This window comes from Opisthocomus hoazin, chromosome 3, assembly GCF_030867145.1.
Source record: "Opisthocomus hoazin isolate bOpiHoa1 chromosome 3, bOpiHoa1.hap1, whole genome shotgun sequence".
In the NCBI taxonomy this organism is placed as follows: Eukaryota; Metazoa; Chordata; class Aves; order Opisthocomiformes; family Opisthocomidae; genus Opisthocomus; species Opisthocomus hoazin.
Window position 1 is genome coordinate 61,378,967 of NC_134416.1, and position 21,372 is coordinate 61,400,338.

A 21,372-nucleotide genomic window follows, 5' to 3' on the forward strand; every position below is an offset into this window, starting at 1 on the left:
TTCATAAGCCACTCAAAATTCAATTAAAATATATCAACTAAAATAAAAACACACACTTTCCTTGGCAGCAATTTACAGTTCACACATAGAGCTTTAAAATGTATGTGTGTGGGAAGCTTGTTTGTTTTTATGTAAAGCACTGAAACTTCTCTCGGGAGGCATAATAATAATTTGCTTTCATGTTTTGTCCTGAAGCATGACTTTTTATTCCTATCCAAAAAAACAGATTTCCAGCTGCATAACCAAACTGCATTACTAAATATAACAAGCTTTTAAACTTCACTCCCAATGAATAAATTCAGCAACTTCTAACCAGTCTCATTTTGCTTTCATTAGATCTCAGTGTATGGAAACCTGTTCTATTCCTTCGTGTATGCTGTACTCCTTGTTTGTTGTACCTTTGTCAGGGAAATCAGGTCTTGAAACTCTGATGACATGAAAAAACCCTACAGAAAAATTCTTCCTCTTCTTCTTCTAGGCAAGTGTGCTTAGCATTTTTTCCCCAAAATTTATAGGCATTGAATCTACATTGCAAGCATATCAGTTACATAAATGTTAATACTTAAAACATATGCCACTCTAAGACGGGTATGAACAAAATTATTTAACCCACATTTATTAATTGATTAAAAATAAAATACTGCAATTTTGATTCAAATATATATGATTGCTTATTCAAGCAGAACAGCTATCCAATAAATCAGAACTTAAAAGGTGTTATTTTCTCCTCAATTTCCTCTATTTCTAGCGGTGGTGCACTTTTTTGTCCTTTACCTCTATGCACACTCCATTCCTGGAAATTGTCTCCGGTATGATAATTACTGGAAATTGAATTATCTGGAGTCAATGGCTTTGACATACGCCCTGTATATAGGTGGGATTAACCACCTGTAGGGACTGCAGATGGTGTTTATACTGCCCTGACTGCTCAGAGGCTTGATGGAAAGACAGCTTTACCGCTTTGCTTTGCCTCCGCTCGTTTCTTGCCAATGGCAGCAACAGGAGTAAAACAACCACTCTGTCAAGCATCCAAGGCCACTTCGTATATCCCAAACTGCACTGAGTCTACAGCACGGGGAACTGCTGCTGTGCAGCAGGGGCTGCATCACAGTAGTTGCCTTGCAGTCCGTGCTGCTTGTATTCTCTCACCCTTGTGACACTAGGAATTACTGATTCTGTTTTGCCAGTGGAGATCTGAGGCCGATGCAAAGCCTACTGAGCTGGTCAGGAATCTTCTCTGATAAAGAAAATAAAATAAATAATTTGGCTGTTCTTTATAACAGTTACCTTGCTTATTTCAAAATATGCCACTTGTAGAAGGAGGCAATCTCTGATTGCAAAAACAAGCAAAGTTTGTTATAGTTTCAAAAAGAGCACTTTCAAATGCTGAGCATTCTTTTTGAAATTAATTTCTTTGCATACTCAAAAAAAACCCATTTGAAAATAAACACATAGTATGAAGTATTTGAAGAGTCTTCCTAATTCTTATTACCTTGCTTGTAAATAACATAAAATAATTTTGCACTTTAGGTTATTTCAACCACATCAGGTAAGTCTTACCGTTCTATCTAAGACGGGGCCTTGCAGAAACAAGCATGTTCTGCAGTAAAAGAGATGTGTTCTTGACAGCAAATAGTTCAGGGAAAAAACAACAATAAAAAACCACACACCACAACCCAGCTACCAGCTGCCTCTTCATCAAAAACTTATTATCTGAAGGGAAAAAGAGAAAATGGAAGGAGGCAAATCACTTTCCTAGGTCTCCAGTCAACTTCTGCATGAGTGCTTTGTTTCCAAACACAGCTCTTAAAATAACTAAACTATTTCATGCCAAGTATTCTAAGGACCTGCACCATACATAATTATTTACCTGTTCTCAGTTACACATCATGAAAGACATATCTCTGCAAGTCAGGCAGGAGCTCCCAGCTCAGTTCTTCAACTTCAAAGCTACCTTTAAAACCCCTGGCACTTGCAGAGGCATCTACTACACGTCCGTTGAAATAGATGCTTTTTCATATGTTTAGCAGCACCTTCCAAAGCAGAAATATAAAAGGAATTAAATCTCTGGAAGGTAATTAATACTCTAGTGACCTCAGTCCATGGAGAGTAAGGTTATCAAAGGAGTGATCATGGTAGAGCACTCTCCTGCGGGTAGTCAAAGACCAATTGTTACTCTTGGGTAACTCTTTTCTGTACCGACGTTTTTCATGATACAGCCACTTTTGAGGGCCAAAACCCAGGGCAGTTGGTTTCAAAAAAACCAAGACTTAAGAGCAAAGTACAGGCAACTAGAAATGCAAATATATAAATCTATTTCAAACATTGCTACCTTCAGCAAGATGAAAGCTGGTTTAATATCAACTTCATACAGAAGAACTTAATAGCAATGTATAAAGGGACAAATCTAAGACACTGGCAAAGTGCCTCAAACTGGAGTTTGCTGACAGCTCTGAACTGAATTTAGGATCTACCATCACATCTACAAAGAGTCAGTGTAAAACCGATGAGTGTTAAAGCTTACAGCTTGTTCTGCCAGCAAAGATAGCTGAAAACCTCACTCTCTTGTCAAAAAGCACCAAACTAAGTGTTCCTAAAGGACTTTTTACCATTATCCTTACGTACACATCAGGATCCCATGAGAAAGATAACTAAAGTGGAAGCTGGGGGAGGTGGGAAGGTGATGGGGGACACGGTCCCCTCAAACTCTGTGTGACACCGGCAGGGAGCTGCCCAGACACCACTCCCGCCTGCAGCATCTTTACTAAAAGGCCTAGATGGCTGCCAAATTAACCTCAAAGAGAGGTTATCTTTATCTGTCAGAGTGGTAAAGAAAATTATTAATCATCGTATTGTGGTAGGCATGTAAGACAACAGAGGTTAGTGGGGGGGTGGCCTAGTTACCTCGCCAGTTACCTCACCTCAGCAGTTCGCTGCCGCGCACCCAGGCAGCAGTAACACCCGGTAGGAGATTACAACCCCTTGGAGTTTCATCTTTACGGCACACAGTGCCCTGGACACGACAGAGACACCCGTCCTGTTTTACCTGCTCCCTCGACCCTAGAGCCAGGCCGAGGGCAGACGGGTGCCGCACATCCCCTGGCCCCCGGGGAGCACCCGAAGGAGCGGGCACGGCCCCTCTCCCCCTCTCCTCCTTCAGCCACTCCTGACAAAAAGCGGGCCCAGGTAGGAAAGAAAAAACAGTGTTAGGAGGTACAATTTTTGCAGCTGTTTTGCAGTTTGGTTTTTTTTAAAGGTTTCCCATAAGGACAGATTTGAGCTCTGCTGCTGAAGGTGACACCACGAGGCCGAGTGCCTCTGGCAGCCAGACTCTTCGCTGGAAAGTCCCCGGCAAAGTCCCTTGGCTCCGAACGCAGCAAGCACCACTTCCAGGACAAGAAATTGCAATAAATGCCCCTCCTTTGCTCACTAACACATTCAAACATGGGAAGGACTGACATCACCCTTTTAAAACGAGCATAGTGGTTATTTTCAAAGTAAAGCAGACCACAAGTTGACCTCCAATTACACTGCCCCGAAAGAAAAATCAGGACAACTGTTTAAGACACCAAATGACATCACTTTAATTAATGAAACCTGTCTGTCAACATAATTCACTTAAACACTTGTCACGTTCAAAGCTTCTTTAAAATTACATTAAAGGGATTTACACAAACTGTCCCAGCTTTCTTGATCAAGCTAAGGTACATAAATCCCTTCACTTTCTGTACAGCTTTATAAGAAATTAAATGCAAACACAAGAGCAAAATCAGCTTAGTGAGTCTTTTTATTTCCAAATGTGTGTGTTGCCTGGAAAACATATTTTCTTTTTTTTTTTTTTTTACCTCTGAGCCATTAAAAATATTTCTACTGTGACATGATTCTTCTGTCCAGACATGAAAAGACGTAATAAATCACGCTGACTAATACTATCCTGAACTTCAATTTTTTCATTGGTTTGTTAGTATTACATGCTACCACAGAAGGCAAAGTTTTTTAAAAAACCAAACCCTATAGCTCATTTTCTTCCCCCAATGTCATCATATTTTCAAACATCACTTTATAATCTTTCCATTTTAAAAAGTGGATTGAGGACAATGATATTTTACATCTACCTCTACAAGTGTGTGTGACTATATAAAATACATATATACTCCAGTGACGAGTGGAGTCCCTCAGGGGTCCATACTGGGACCGGTGCTGTTCAATATATTTATCAATGACATGGACAGCGACATCGAGTGTACCCTCAGCAAGTTTGCAGATGACACCAAGCTGAGTGGTACGGTCGAGACACCAGAAGGACGGGATGCCATCCAGAGGGACCTGGACAAGCTGGAGAGGTGGGCCTGTGTGAACCTCATGAGGTTCAACAAGGCCAAGTGCAAGGTCCTACACCTGGGTCGGGGTAATCCCCAGTATCAATATAGGCTGGGGGATGAAAGGATCGAGAGCAGCTCTGCTGAGAGGGACTTGGGGGTACTGATGGACGAAAAGCTGCACATGAGCCGGCAATGTGCGTTGGCAGCCCAGAGGGCCAACCGTGTCCTGGGCTGCATCAAGAGAAGCGTGGCCAGCAGGTCAAGAGAGGTGATTCTGCCCCTCTACTCTGCTCTGGTGAGACCTCACCTGGAGTACTGCATTCAGCTCTGGAGCCCTCAGCACAAGAAGGACATGGAACTGTTGGAGCGGGTCCAAAGGAGGGCTACAAAAATGATCCGAGGGCTGGAGCACCTCTCCTATGAGGACAGGCTGAGAGGGTTGGGCTTGTTCAGCCTGGAGAAGAGAAGGCTGCGGGGAGACCTGATTGCAGCATTTCAGTACTTAAAGGGAGACTATAGGAAAGATGGGGACAATCTTTTTAGTAGAGACAGCAGTGACAGGACGAGGGGTAATGGTTTTAAACTAAAACAGGGTAGGTTTAGGCTAGATATAAGGAAGAAATTCTTTACAATGAGGGTGGTGAAACACTGGAACGGGTTGCCCAGAGAGGTAGTGGAGGCCCCATCCCTGGAAACATTCAAGACCAGGTTGGACAGGGCTCTGAGCAACCGGATCTAGTTAGCGGTGTCCCTGCTCGCTGCAGGGGGGTTGGGCTAGATGACCTCTAGGGGTCCCTTCCGACCCAAAACTTTCTATGATTCTATGATTCTACATATATGGGGGCTTGTTACACATGGTATGATATAGCGGACTGATCAACATGAATTGATTAGAAGAGACCAGTTCATAAAAGAGATTTGACTTCATGGTAATTTGCTCATCTAAAGCAAGTGTTGGTCTTTGTGACCACATCAAGAAATCCTGGCATCCTGAAAAGGAAAAACAACTACAATTGCTCATTAGGACCTTTTTGTCCCAACTCCAAGATTGCTTCGTCGTAAGAGAAAGACAGGCAAAAAAACACAGAACTTTCTTCGGCTTAAATCACCCAAAGTATCTTGTTCTTCCTTGCCATCATGAACTCAGTAACAACAGAAAAAACATTTGGTTTTTCTAGTGTTTAAAATCAAGTTTCTAGCCTTCTTCTCAGAGATGCAAATACATCAATAACAATAAAAAAATGGATTTTTTCTCTCTTTAGGGCAAAAGCAAAAAAACCTGTTCTGTTTTCCATCCAACCAGGCTTCCAAACAGTCTTCCTAGTGCCTTCCTTACATGCTTTACACAAAGCAAACTCATAACAGCATATAAAGCATTGATTGCCCCCACGCATGCACCCTTAGCTCCCTGCCCCTGCCAATCCCTCAGCTAAATCTTCTTCTTTATACGATGTAGTCTGGATCCCCAAACGAGTAGCCATGGTTGCGACTCAGCTCTGCCAGGTCGCTTCACCTCCCCACGCAAAATCCCTCAATCCTGATGCCTGCTGTCCTCCTACAGCATCCAGCCTAGCCCACACCTTCGCTTCAACAAATGCTCTGCAATAATTGGCAGACTCAAGGGGTTTACCTCTTGGGAACATTTTATTCAGCTGCACAACTCAGTGCGAGTTATGAGAAAGGCTGCTAGACTAAAATGTTCAAATAATTCTCCACAACTACGCATACAAGACTGCTCTGCACAGATGCACAAGCTTTGGGACGGTACGGGCCAAGCAATGCGGTAAGGCAAAGCTAAAACTACCTGAGAAATGCATTCAAGCCATCACCCAGAAGACTACTGCTTTTCCCATTGTGTTATTTCATTAAAAATATTTACAAATCAATCATTTAAAATACACTGGGGGCCACGCATCCTGCAGACAATAGTCTTTTGAAAGCTACCCATTAAGACTGCTTCAGTTACAATATATTTCAGGATGTTGCAACTACATGTTCTAAAAAAAAATCTACTGCAAAAATCCTTTTACTAAGAAATGCAAAACATTCTCTGTCTTCAGACCAATCTCTGGGATAAACAGGATATTCTGACTTTTATATTCAGATCTTTAGGGGACAGCACAATCTAATATACACTGTTTACTTCTTTGTATCAAATGGCCATATCTCACAAATATTCTTCTAAAATGCAGCATAGTACAGTACACTAAGCAAAAGGGAGGAGAAAATAGCATCATGGGAAGACGGTAATCAAGAGCATATTAAAAATAATCACATCGCAAAAATTGAGATATTATTATTTTGGAAAATTAGTGGTACTTTTAAGTCAATTCAAACAACTTTCCTCCAAATGTTTCATTTCTTTTAATACTGTTACCAGCACTGAAATAAACGCACCAAAAGAAAGTGCCTCAAGCCCAGGGCTCCCTTTTGAATAATTCAAAAGCAAGAAGACCACAGTGGCTTAATTAAAGGGCCCTCGCTCTGTTTCTTCACTTTTCCCATGTTGCTCTTACAGTACAATACGCCTCTAATAAGGAATTAAGTAATTTTGTAGCATCTATGCTGCTTCCATTTTCTTTGGCAATGCAATTATATCATCCTTAAAGTGACTCTCAACTAGCAACACTGACAACTAAAATACTGATTTTTTTTTACACAACTGCTACCAGCCAGAAAAATTTCTGAGCGTCCTTAATCTAGTCATTTGCGTCCTGGCAAGAATTAGGAAAAGCAAAGCTTCCAACAGCCATTTTTCCTCTTGACCCCTCTCCTGAATGGGGTGGTGGATTGTGAGGCTCGAACACCTCACTGAAGTTAGAGACTCCAAGATTTGCAGCAGACAAGCTCTTGGAGACTCGGCTGTTGGACCTTTCGTTTCAGCCTGGAAGGCTGAAGGAAATAACATATTTTGCCCCAGCTAAATCAGTTGGCTTAATTAGGAAGTTCTCCCCCACCCCATAAATCCTGCTTCTCTTGTGCCTGTAGAGCCTTACAGCTACAAGAACACCTATACTGCCAATTTCAAACAAGAGCTGTACCATGGACAACTTAAAAAGTGTAGAAACAAGTTAAATCTACTGTTTTGAATATAGTGTGTGAGGGCAGCTACTGAGAACCTTCAACACATAATGCCATATGAGAGAGAAGATTATCCAGCAATATTGAAGGTCACCGTTAATTTACTTGTCTACTAAAGCACATATTGTGCATGTAATGTAAATAATACAAGCAGTACTGATAAGGTGCAGGGGATATTCCCCATGGGATCTTGGCATTACATGGAAATCAAAGAACACTTGTGACTTACAGACACAATAGAAGATGTAATGTGAATCTGTATAAAAATGGCCTGCATTTTTAAAGTAGCAAAAGGAGTCAGTAGAGCCAAAAAGCTAGCTGCAACACCATGAACATCCAAGACTGCAAAGTCTACACAGGTAGAAACTAGATTTTGACAAGATGAACCTTTGCCAAAGCCTAACGTAAGACAAGCTGCTGTCCCGACTGATTTTTCTGAGCAGATCTACTGCCTTCACCAGACTGACAGTGAATCTGAAAAATCCACCATGGCCTTCTGTGCACTTATCAGTTTGGACACCTGGAGGGGGGAGGCAGTTTTGAGCTGAAGGGAGAGACTTGCAGGCAGATCCCGGCAGCTTCAGACAGGTCAGTCTGCACTGCCTGGCCGAGTGCTAGGGTTAATCTGTAGGGCAGAGAAGATATGGGTCACTTTTGTAACTGCGGCTCTGCTCTTTTTTTACTTTGTTCTGGGTCACTACAGCATTAGTGTGTTAATTGACCATTACCCTGATTTCCAGTCATTAGTTAGAATGTCAAATTAATCTGACCAAACAAAACGTACCTTGTGAAAGTAAACACTCATTGATCTGCTTTAGTCTCCAGCGTCTATTTTAGGCAGCGCAGGCTAACGCAGGTTCTTTGATACTTCAGAATAAACCTCATATTCAGATGTCTTATTTCTAACAGATTGCTTTGCACATTCTAGACATTTGTATTTTTAAAGGGAAAACTGGAGCTCTGTCATGAGAAATTCTGCATTTTATGCACTACGGGACACCACTACCACCAAAGAATCCTTCCTCCTCCACTAAGAAGTGGAACTTTATTTTTACCCATATATAAATTATTTATAACAATTGCAGCATAAAACAGATGAGAAAAAAGTCCATGCCCTACTCTGCTTCTTTTAGACACGTAAAGGCCACACACAAGTTTCAGATGTATTCTAACCTCCCCATACATAAAAATAATCTGAACACTCAATCGGTGTTTCCTGTTTTTGTTGGACAACTCCTTGGATTCCTCAGACTATTTTAGACCTTAGTCAGGTTATACCAGTATAATTATGTGAATTACGGGTACAAGGTGTTTTAACCAGTGCAGATGCATTACTGTGAGCCATAATGGGAAGGTAAAAATCACCGCAGAAAAGGTGATTTGGTTTTGTCTCCCAGACTGGAACAAGACACTCCAACCCATCCAGACCCATGCTGATGGAAGGGAAGTTTCCACTGTTCTGTATGAGATTTAATTAAAGGAAGAGAAAAAAAAAAGCCCTTCTTTTCTTAATGGGAAGACCAAAGTCAGGAGGGACAACTCCCTTGCAAGTACATTTGATATAATGCAGTTCTAAGCAAAACCTCTCAAAATAGATGCTGTGAACAGTGCAAAATTACTTCCACTTCTACTTATCTTTCACTTGCTGAGCTCTCAGTTGTCTCAGTTCACCTCTAGGGGTCCCTTCCAACCCAAAACTTTCTATGATTCTATGATTCTATAAATCCACTTGCTCTGCAGCTGTTTATAAAGCCCTCCAAAGCAAACACCTATTATTGTTGTTAAATAATTTTATTTTAAAACCAACAACATGGAGATACTGCTCATACATTACGAAGACTCAAACATACAGAGACGCTTCTGCTTTATATTGCAGTCTGTCCTCAGCTCCCTGGGCGCCTGCACAGTACTGGAGCTTCAAACGCTGACTCCTTTCGTGACTCAGCCAGCAGCACAGTTTACTCCGCCAGTCCTTCAGCTGTGCCTGCACAAATGTTTGCGGGATCTTGCAGCAAAACCGATCGAGGAACTGATGGAGTTAAAAAACCAAAACAAAACAAAAAAAACTTTCGGGATGCTTTCACTAAATATAGGTGACATGTATCCCAGCCAAGGCGACAGCACAGATAGAAAAAACATGCTATGGTTTGAATGAATAACCATCATGTACAAGGCTTGCTTGGGCCAGAGAAAATAGCAGCTTTACTGTATTTCTAAGTCAAGTAAGAAAATGCCTGTGGATGGGTCCTATTCAGTCAAGATCTAGATACTCCCTTGTTAACCCAATCTCAGGAATTGTTTTTTTCTGGGACCTTCACAATGTCTGTGTGTCTGTCTAAAGACACTCTGTAGGGTACACAAAAAGGTATATGCTCAGTCGGTATGCTTTGGGAGGGTAAGAGCCCAAAAGGGAATGTTTTCAAGCCCCTGAGTGCAGGAGACGAGCACTGGTCCTTGGGATTTTGCTGCTGAACTCAGAGGCCCTACTTCTGTCAATGCGGCACAGAGAGAAAGGGTGGCCAGCGAGTGCACCAACACAAGTTGTCTACCTGCTCAGACCAGCACCATGAAGGTCCACCTTCAGAGGCCAAAAATCCCCAGGGGCACCCACCTGGGGGTTCCTTGTCATAGCAGTGTGGTATCTGGGTGTGTTCACAAAATCATTTTGGGAGATCTTTGCGTTTCTTTCTAGCTTACAGTCCCCAAAGAGTTAAACTGCAAGAAGGAATAGCCAAAGGAGAACCTGTCCCCCTCAGAACTTAAGAGGTACAAAAACTATATGGTTGTACTTTCAGGGACCCCGAACAGTTGGGACAGGAGGTTCCCCAACCTTAGAAAAGGGGTCTCAGACACTAGGTCTGTGTGGACAACTAAAGATGCACAGGTTGAAGATGATTAATTTTTGGTCAAGCCAGCAAATCAAGCTCAAGTGCTGTGACAACAAAAGTGAAGGGAACTGAGGACTTCCAATCCACTGCAACTTCGATTCCCCCTCCCTCCCTCAATCAACATGTGGAGACGTAGATCATCTTTTTCTAAAAGAAGATCCACCAAGATAAAGATTAGCATGTGACATTTGAGTGCACTACAAACAGCACTCAAGAGAAGAGAGCTGATCAATTATCATCTTTTTTGAGCATAATGATTTTCACAAATGGCCAATGTTGTTGCTTTCCTTTTTAATGTCAAATGAACTGGCAACATCTGGGGCATTAGTTACCATCTCAGTAAGGTTCCAAAATCCTCACCAGCTTCAAATAGTTACAGGGTACACTTCAAGTTGCTTGTTGTGAAACAAAGCCTAAATAGTCACACAAAAATGCTAAAGCCAACCCAGCCTCAAATGGAATTACACTCACAGAAAGCTGCACCTTACTAATTTTAACCTCATGGACGAGTTAAAATTATGGGCCTTTGAATTCCAGTAACATGAACTCTTTAACTGTCACAAACAAATAACTCGACTTGTTTTTAACTGCATTTTTTGGTTCCTCTCTGACAGGTTCCCTTATTATACTTACATGGGGTCATACCATCTACATGACAATAAAGTACGTCCTCAAAGTCAGAAGGGAGCCTCCAAAATACTTAGATCTAAATGTAGATCTTCTCATCCCACCTGTAATTTCATAGAGACAGGACATATTCTTCTTTTCCTCTGTAATTCTACACATGCCACAGATAGTTGATCTGTACTACCATCAGAGTACTCAAAACAAAACACAAAGCAGATCAATATCACCACTGTACACTTCAGTTCCTTTCAGCTGAAAGCAGTCAGTCGTATACTTGAACTACCAAGACATATGAGTCACCTAGACTTACAAGTTTCTCATTTTAGAGACCATGCCAACAATTAAAGGACAATTATAATATCTGAAATATGGTGGGGGTTTGACAGAAACAATTTACTCTTCCTCTGCTTACAAGCAAAGCACAAACATTAATTTCTACCAACAAAAACATCACAAACTGTCATCTTGTTTACATTTGTTATAGTGAGATACCACAATACTGCACATGCTGCTCTGAAAATAATTTTCATACAAATCGAAAGGTCAGCATGCAGATTTCCTAAGTATGAGTTTTGTTTACTATGGGACGCGGGTCACTAATTCATCTTTGTGAAGCTGCACTTCCAGGACAGTTACTTGTTGGTCAGAATTAACATTATTACTGAACTACCTAACAATGATTAGTTAGGTAAGGCCTGGGACCAGAGGCGACTGAGCACCGGGGGACATCCACCTGTAGTTCCCTTCTGAGACAAACAGGCATGGCTCAGTTACAGTTAAGGTTCCTGTTAAAGCTGAGCTAACTTTGGGGATGAAAGATGAACAAAAGTCAGAGCAAGATACTGGTTCAGGAAGACCACTGCCTGCTTATGTATCCTCTACGAGACAGAAAAAGGCAGCAGAGGCAATGACAAAAGTTAGTGTCACAGCTTGCAGATACTACTGACAACACCTCTGCTCTGAAGAAGAGCTAAGGTAAAGTCCAGTACTGGTAGTAGCGATTTGGCTACGATGACATTCAAAGCTGGAAGAAATGACAGGGCTAGGATAGCAGTTCAGCCCAGCAAATACCAGCACAGAACAAAACCTGCTATCAAAGGGTAATGTGGCTTTATTTACATCTGGAATCAGAAGAGGGTGCTGGTCTCAAATAAAACATAATACTGGAACTGGGTTTAGGGTTGGGGCTCAGGCTAGCAGATACTGATAAACCGCCACTTCGAAAGCGCCTCCAGGTTAACATGAAAAGTCATGCTGGCTTAAACCATCTGACTGCAGAGATTTGTGGGATAAGGAGTGAGATAGCGTTAAGATAGGAGTGGAGCTAGGGTTTGAGCATACTCTGGAAGAGTCTGATAGACTGCATCATCTCGTTTCAGTATCGGGGAGGGCCACAGGCCATGATAAAGGTGCCACGTGACAGGACTTAACACACCCTGAGCAAACCCAATGCCACCCACCATGCCAGGCCCACTCTGTCTACATCCTCTGTTGACCCAAGGCTCCCCAAGCCGTACATGTGCTGTCAACGTGACGCGTTCCTGTATATGACGGATTACTGTATATGTACCATTTTGTCCCTGTGTATGTCCACGGTGAACCTGGCGCTCCCGAGATGCACAGATTTCCTGTACTGTATGTGCATGGTGTGTAGGTACTGTGGACGGGGGCAGGGAAGAGGGCCCCAAATTACGACAGCATCTGTCTGAAAACACCCACTCCTTACTATTTTGTCCTTCATTTGTACTAGGGCCACCATATCCGAAATACATCAAAGACTCAAAAAGTTAAGCGTCTGGCAACCTGTGTCTCCTCTCTTCACAAATGTATTTTTAAAAACAGTGGATCAAGTCTGTGCAGCAAGTTAGTCCTGCCAAGGAAATCAAAAGCCAAATCAGCCAAAGACATTGAGAAGCAGCACAAAAGCTTGTCTGTGTCTTCTCCAAACGGGAGCTTTGCCAGTGATGATCTTGGCAGTACCATTTAGCACTTACCCAGTCTTTCCCAGTTCTTGGGAATAGGTGTCCACCACATTACTCAGCATGTTCCAGGTTAGGGGAGGGTTGAGGATTGACCTTGCCTACGTCACATTATAGAAAAATCTGACACGTATCTGTCTCTGTGTTCTAATCAAAAATTAGGCTCACCCATATTAGTTATTACTGGAGAAAAGTTCAGTCTTCGTGGCAGACAGGCCTTGGACCTGACAATGACACTTTCTGGAGAAGGACAAAACATATAATCACATTTCAAGGACAAAATCGTGTCCATACTGGAGACTATGGAGTTAAAAACCTTAAAAATCAATAGAAGTAGCACACAGCCCACCTCTACCATTTTCCAGGCTTGCAATTTAGAGAATGCAGGGTAGGCAAGAATGACAGTTGCTCAATTCAATGAGCAAACCTCCTTCAGCATTCACTGCAAACTGCAGACCAGAAAGCTTCACAGTGAGTCTTGCCAAGAGGGAATTACAATAATTGAGCCTCATGGTCACAAGACCACACACTACTGTTGTGAAACAGTCACTGGGTAAATAAGGGTGTAGCCTGCAACATGGTTTACCACTGGGGGGGAGATGGGGTGGGAAGTCACATGAAAAACGGTTTTACCCCTGAAAAGGTATGAAGTTAAGAAAAAACCGTCTTGCAAACACACACTGATGTAAAAAATGTGGCAGAATGATGCTGCCATTCTAGTACTGTCAATGTAATAATGACACAGCGTAGGCAACAAAGGCGAATCACAGAGCTAAGCCTGCAGCAAGTCATTCAGAGAAAAGCAACAACAGCAAGAAAAGAGAATTCCAAGGAATGAAGGAGTCAAAGTTAGGATGATGTAGAAATGACAGCTGAACTTCAGTTCACTAAGGGGAAGTCACAAAAGTGGTACATTTCCAGAATGACTGGTTGGACTGGATGATCTTAGAGGTCTTTTCCAACCTATGATTCTATGAAAAATGAATAGCAGAAGATGATAAAAGTTAAAATGTAAGATGCTGATTTAAAAACATATAAACAGGCAGGCACCTCAGACTAGCAGAGATACGTATAAGCAAAGCTGAACCAGAAAGATGCCATTCAGCAGCCTGGACAGTCGAAACCTGACCTAACATTTTCTTAGCCTTTTTGTACGTCGGGGATGTGTACCAGTGTAACTGGAAAAGTTCAGAGAAGTCTTCCAAACTTATCTTTTCTTGTCTGCAGAAATCAGGTAAAGAACTTGCAAAATAATCACTTCTACAAGCCACTGCCCTCAGCTCTGCATATACAAATGTCTCTTCTGCCTCTGCACTAAGAGAATCTTCCCCTAACGACCCAACTTTGATTGTCCCACCAATTCGCAGCATTTTTCACAAACTGGGGGAAAAGAGGTTATGTTGCATCTATCCTCTATGTGGCACTGCACTGTTCGGAGCAGCTCCCACAGGGGCTTGGTAGGGTGCTGCTGGCCTCTCCTCGGGAAGGTGACTGGGCGACGGGGAGCAGCAGAGGGAGGAGAGAGCAAAGCAACCTTCACTCCTGCCGCAGTGAGAGCACTGGCTCTGCACGGCTGGGAGTGGCAGGGGCTTGAAAGGGATAGTTCTGCAGCCAGCCAGGCTCTCCTCATCACAAGGGAGCGAAAGGCCATTTCATTCATTCCTCCCCTGACAGCTGCTTCTCTCAGGGAGGGAGAAAAAATGGAGGCATTAAGCATTAAGCACTATTTCTGATGCAAGCAGGACAAAAAAGCATCTCAAACAAAAGTTACTCCCATTCCAGTCTCCTAAGAGCTTCCCTCTTTACTGCCAACCCACCAGAAGTGGCAGGTTTTAGTGGGGTCTTGTTTCTACGTGTTGATGCGTCCTGATGTGCTGTCTGGGACACTCTTCTAGCCTCACCTTCTACGACTACACTCTTAATTTCTGCGACACACTAAGCTTCTGGTGCTTAGACATCACTTGCATTTACAAAGATGCAATATACAGGGCTCAATCTCCTGGTACAAGTTAGCATACAACTTTCCAACCTGTATTAAACTATCAGATTATTTATGAGGTAAATCAATTATATAATTTTTTTCAAAAATCCACGCTTATTAATACCTTTGCCTGTACTAAGAGCTCACTGGGCTCTAGAACTGGTATTGAAGACTACTCTAGAGAAAACTGAGGGTTAATATTTTTAAATGATTGTTCTCGGTAGCCCAGGTAACATTAAAGAACCTCTTGCAATTAAAATTCATAAGCTGTATTTCCAAATCTCACAACTCAGGCCAAGAACCGCAACCATAATGATCGTCAATGAAATACTGTATCCTGACTCACTCCACACAAATAAGCTACTCTTTTAAAAGCACTCCTCTGCTTCAGTAGAAGAGGGTGGCAGAGGAAGAAACTGATAAGGAATAATTAAACTAATACCGTACTAATGAAAAGGTGAATTAACTGAAACGGCCCATGAAGTATCCAAGTGTACACAAAGTAATTCAACAGATGTTACACTGGAAGTGTATCCAGTCCATGGATGAAATCAGAATGTGGTATTAAAGGCACATCCAACGACAAAGTTGATAATGGATTTTCTGTTGCTTACTGTCAAACATGAAACACTACTGCACGTCATTTTTGCAAGCAAACCTTACAGAATAACCAGGGAAATCAGAAAATTATAAAGCCAGTATCACACTAGACAATAATACGGAAAACAGAGCTGATTTTCTCATAGATAAAAACAGTGAAATATCACATAAACTGCCCATTACTGTACCTTCATGACATCTTTATAGGAATGAATGGCCTCAACTTCCTCTTTGTCATCGTCATCCTCCACTCCTTCATCCAGAGCATCATATCCTTCATCCCTACTCCCATCTGTTTCTGTGGCATTAGTCATGTGGTCAATAAGCTGCTCGAGTGGGGGACTTAATTCTCGCTCTTCATTGTCCTTCAAACCATAGTCCAGGGCTTTATATATAATAATCCCTAGTGATTCAATGACCTATAAAAGTGAAAAAGAAATATTTATTAATGCCATTTACATGAATGAATACGTCAGTCTATGAACACCCTTTTCTGGTATTTGTACAACAAACTTAGCAACTGAGAGGGCATTAAACATCAAAATTAAAGAGAAAAATGATCCTCTAATACCTACTGTAGTACTTTGGTAATGTAGCACAGAACATGCAAGAGTGGGTCACACCACATACCTACCACTTTCTTATTTCAAAGTTTGAAATAAAAATTTGTAATTTAAAAACAAAGCAGGACCTTTTTAGATTATTTTCCCTTTTTTCTTCTAATGTGACAAATGGCAAAGTAACATTACTCTAGACTTTGCAAGAACATATTACATGCATATGACCTTTCGGGGAGGGGCGGGGGCAAAGAAATTAAAAGAAAGAATAAACTAACACGAGATGTCTCCATCCTTCCACAAATTAACGACACTTAGAAACTGCCCTTCAGTTTCTGCACCTCTGCATTGACGTGAGAGGCAGCTGGACACAGCTGTGGACATCCCAGTATCAACTCACTGAGCACCAGGACATCAGCCCACAAGAACTCTTCTGCCTGTTGTACAGCCGGTGGAGGCACACATACTCCACTGCAACTACCGACAACTGGTTTTCATAGTAATGAGGTAGCACCTTGATTTTTCATTGAACTCAAGGCTTCTTTTTTTGTGCTCTGTCAAGAGCAAAGCAAACAGACAACCTCTTGCTCAGCGTAAGCTAGCAAAAAATTGTCATGAACATCCCAAAATGCTAAATGCACATTTTCTTTCTTGGCACCAATTATTTTCCTTACGAGTCATATTGAAGCTTCTAGCATTTTAAAGATGTAAGGAGATGGCATTTCAAACTGAGAAGTTTGGAAATGGGTTTTAATGGAGAGGGAAGGGAAAATGGGCTTGCAAGAGTAAACCACAAGAAGGTGATGTCACTGCTCAGAGATCCTTGTCTGACAACGGAAGTAGGACTGGAGTTACTGCATGTAATCGCCAATCTTCCTGGTGTGTTGTGATTGCTAGCGTGCCACACAAATGAGCAGACTCCAGTGTAGGAGTAGTTGGCACTAGAGCAACTTTAATAACAGGAGCATTTCTAAACATACCAAACCTTGCCATCAAATGCCATTTTCTCTCATCTGGCTTTCAGTACTATCCTGGTTAACACACTTTTTTAATGCAGATTTTTGAAATTCTATTTGGGTAAATAGGACAACACAAATGTATTCTTAAAACATTAAATTTGACTCTAGCAGCTTGGTTACTTCAGCACAGCAAAGTATTTTTGGTCTCAGAGGCTGGAGGTTAGCAAAGACTTAAAATGGTATCCTATTAGTTTACCTAGACAATTTAATGAACCAGCTGTAGTCTGACAGCTTTACACTTGAATACTTCATTCCTCTGTTGAGATCACTTTGCAGTGCAAATGCACTTTGCAAGACAGCAGCTAATAAACCAACAAACATAAAACCCAATACATCAAAAACACACTTTTATAATTTATTTTCAATAATTTTGATAACTCGATTCAATATAATAATTCTCCTATGCTATTCTCTTAAAATATGTTTATACATATTTGGAAAATATTCTTAAAATGCAGTTAAAAAAGTGATTAGGCAAATTAATGAAAAAAATTGTCCTAATTTATTTAGTTCAAAGAACAGCTGCTGACTTGGGAAATGCTAGTGAGACAGCAAAGTGTACCAGGGAAGCATCACTGCATGTTTGCTTTGTTCTCGTACTTCTGCCACGACCCACTCTGGAGACAGGACACCGCACCTTATACAGACCATACAGACTTTAAAAATACATGTAACAGATCAAACTTACAGTTGCAGCATATCTGGCTTGCTTCTTAGAGAAGCTGTTTTGTAATAACTGACTTGTAAAACTTGTATTGTTTAAAAAAAAATGAAAATGTGAAAATTTCACAAAATAAAATATATTCTACTGGTAGACGTGTACGTTTCCTGTAACTCAGGTTCTGAGTATAATCTCAACATACACCCCTTCACCAACTGAAAGGGAACAAAGAATACCAAGTTAATTCAAATTTGAAGTAGACCTAAACGAAGATGAAGTACAATTGAATAACCACTTTGATATTTTAAACACTTGGGAGTAAACACGAGTAATTTCTAACTTTAATAAAAACTAAATTTGAAAGAACTCAGCATACCTGACGAGGACTGAAATGTCCAAATTAGATGCAAAGAAAATAATGTCTTGTGCCATGCAGCAATGGCTGCTGAAGACAGCTTCTGGATTTTGCTACACCAACACCTCAAAAAAATATAAGGGGGGGGGTGCATAAAGAAAGGGCGCTCTCTCTGCCTCCTTCTGTTTGGAAAGAGGATTAAGGCATTCAAACGCACCGTTACTAAAACTGGATGACAGCTGCTGCTTTCTTTGATGTATCAGCAGTGGGGCTTTTGCAGTTCAGTAATACGGTTTGCACATTTTTATGTACTATGAACAGATTTCCTAATACATGCAAAGCTGACACAACACAAAGGCCTGCAACAGCACCAATTCAGACCTATATTTCAATCTCTCCATTTCTTATTCAGGAGTCATGATCAAAACCATATTTATTCAGTGGCTGTCAGTATCACAGATTCTTCTTGCTGAAAGACAAAGTAGCAAACATCATAACTGAGAAACTTTGCTTTGACTTGCATTAAAACTGAAAACATTCAGTGCTTTCAGTTAATACTGGCTTACCAATGATCTTGTAAAAGCACACCAGTGCCATAGGAATATCAAACAAGTCACAGAATCGTCAGCGCTTCTTCACATGGACAAAACTACTAATGCAACTTCACACAAATAAAATTTCTGTGTCTACAGAACTAGAAACATAATATACAACGTTAGACAGTCAGCTCATTGCTGCTTAAATGCATGAGTGCTGTCACTTTGTGATGCAAACCAAATACAAACAAAAAAGGAAAAGATTTCACAGCTGAATGGATAAATTGATAAATATGCGGGTTTTTGAGTTGATAATCAGGGACTACCACTTTTTTTCAATTATTTGCAATGAAGTCACTGGTTCTAAACTGCACTATTTGTTAATTTCACACAAAATAAATACTTCTGACACCTAACAAGTGACAAGCACTGGCATAGTTTTCAATTCTATGTGAAAACAGAGGTACAGTAGGAAAAGCAAGGGTAAGAAGGGACTTAGCCAGGCTCTTTTAAATGACAGAGCTGTACACTGACACACCAAAACAACTGCATGACGCCGAAATAAGAGTGAGAACTAACAATAAATGATGCTACTGGATTCAGATGAAAAGAATTGAATAAGTTCTGTACCTTGAATTTTAGCACTCATTTGTTCCTGATTGATTTAAATTTTAATGCAGGACTTGATCTTTGCAAATCACTTAGTGGCTAAATAACTTAAAAAATAAACAAGAAAGTCTGCATTATTATGCTTTACACCTTCTCACCAAGTTCTTTTGAAAGTCATGGCTTCAGATCAGAAAAAAATACAACACACCAACAATTCCCACAGACTGAACTTGTACTCTGTTGTGCTTCAGTCACTAGTGAAAGGGGAATTTTGTCTTGCTGTGAGTATTCTTCCAGTTCCTACACCAGTTTAGACTCATATTATACTGCTCTTTTATAACAAGTTGTGATGAAGTTGCTGGAACGCTTTCACTTCAAACACGGTGTAAAAACAATAACCTCATGCTCCTTTTACACACGCAGCAAAAACAAACCCCAAACCACTCAGATTATTTTCATACACAAACACTGCATGGAACTTTCCATTCCATTCACCTTCCTCCAATGCATTAAGGCATGCCTCCTGGAAAGGGCTTCATTAGGGTTTTAGGTCTTTCATATGACACAAATTGTGTTCTTCCAATGAACCACTTCCAATCTAACATTCTCAAAACCTCTTCAAATGCACAGCCTTTGTATAGGAACCAAACATGTCTGAGACTTGCAAAAGTCTGGAGTGAAATTACTGTGAGTACATCACTTCTTTTTTTTTATTTCAGAGAAGAATCCTTTTTCCGCCTCACAATCCATCTCTCTCTGACTCTGAAACCAATGAGAACAGGCAGAACCCACACGCATTCCCCCCACTCACCGCACACACAATAGGGCACTGTCTGAGCTTTCCTTCCCTTCCTAGGCTTGCCTCAGTTTTTAAACAAAGCAACAAAGCCTAAGGTCAGGCTTGTACTAGAGCAGCAAAGGGCTTTTTTTCAGCTCAAATGCCTGTCCCTCCCTGAAGTTTTCCCTTCCTCAAAAAGCCACTCAGGTTTTGTGTCCCTAAATTGGGATTAATGACGCTGTGAAGCTCCAGCTTCTGAAGTGACTCAACTAACTTTGAACTTTCCCGCAGGGACCTCAGATATGGCAACTAGTCACAACAATATTAGTATTGTCTTTTATGAGTTCTAATAAAATTTTATTAAAAATTCATACTACAATTACTATTTTTAAGTGCTCCCATTTCTTACCAGCAGATCTCCAACACAACTTATGAAGGAGAGTCGCTTTGCCTTACAGTAAGAGTGCCAAGAGCCCGGAGCTGGCGTCAGCCACGGACCTCCTTACGGCAGAGCTCCTCTCTGCCACCAATTCTGCTACCACCCCTGGCATTAGGCAGCACTTAGTCAATCTGCAAAGACTAACCTGTCCTACTGCTGACTCTAAATTAGCCCACCAGGAGCTCCACAGTATGCTTCTGGAATCATAGCACACAGCGTAAACATACCAACAGACACCCTTGGAGTTACGTATCTTCAATTTTCCATGGCGCATTAGGAGAAGACACACAAACATGCACAAGGTTTTGTGATAAAATTCTGTAATACAGTCCAAAAGACAGGCATGTTAAAATTTTATGTAAACCCAACTGTTCCCCTCCACCTAGATGACAGAGGGAGCAACCTATTGCTCTGGTTATAATTTCCATTTGGAATAAAGTGATTTGTTGTTTCTTCAGTATCCAATTCTGGAACCGAGAAAGACCATGCAGGGTGAACAAATAACGGGGTTAGGATAAACCAAAGTACATTTTGCCGTTATTTACCTTATCCCTCGACACCCTACATAACTCTCAAGGGTACCTCATGGAAGAGTATGTCTAAATAGGTTGCTACAAGAGATGCATTGCTGTTACTGCATACCTCGGGTATACTAATGTAGTTTTTACCACAGCATTCCCCAGTGGAAACAGGCTAGCGTTACCCAGGTTTTAATAGCTGAGGACGTTGCTAAATTTAAATATGACCTTCACTAAATCAGAGCAAGTTGCACCAGGCTGCCAAATGATAACAGTGAAAAAACTTCCAAGTGCTTCCAGGTAAGCAGCAAGGATTCAGAATATTTCTAATGCACCAGATAAATCGCTCATTTTCAAAGAATACTGACATAAGATACAGGGTTATTTAACTTCTGGGTGATGTTGGTTTGCTACTGAAATAA

At 41.2% G+C, this 21,372-nt stretch overlaps 1 protein-coding gene across 2 annotated transcripts in view; it reads right to left on the reverse strand.

The window, feature by feature from the left end:
- Positions 1–21,372, reverse strand: part of SPIRE1 (spire type actin nucleation factor 1) — a 137,947-nt gene that overhangs the window by 63,024 nt on the left and 53,551 nt on the right. For both annotated transcript variants that reach the window (XM_075416501.1, XM_075416502.1), the window contains exon 3: positions 15,667–15,897. In XM_075416501.1, coding sequence (XP_075272616.1) covers positions 15,667–15,897 — 231 coding nt within the window. The remainder of the gene's footprint in view (positions 1–15,666; positions 15,898–21,372) is intronic.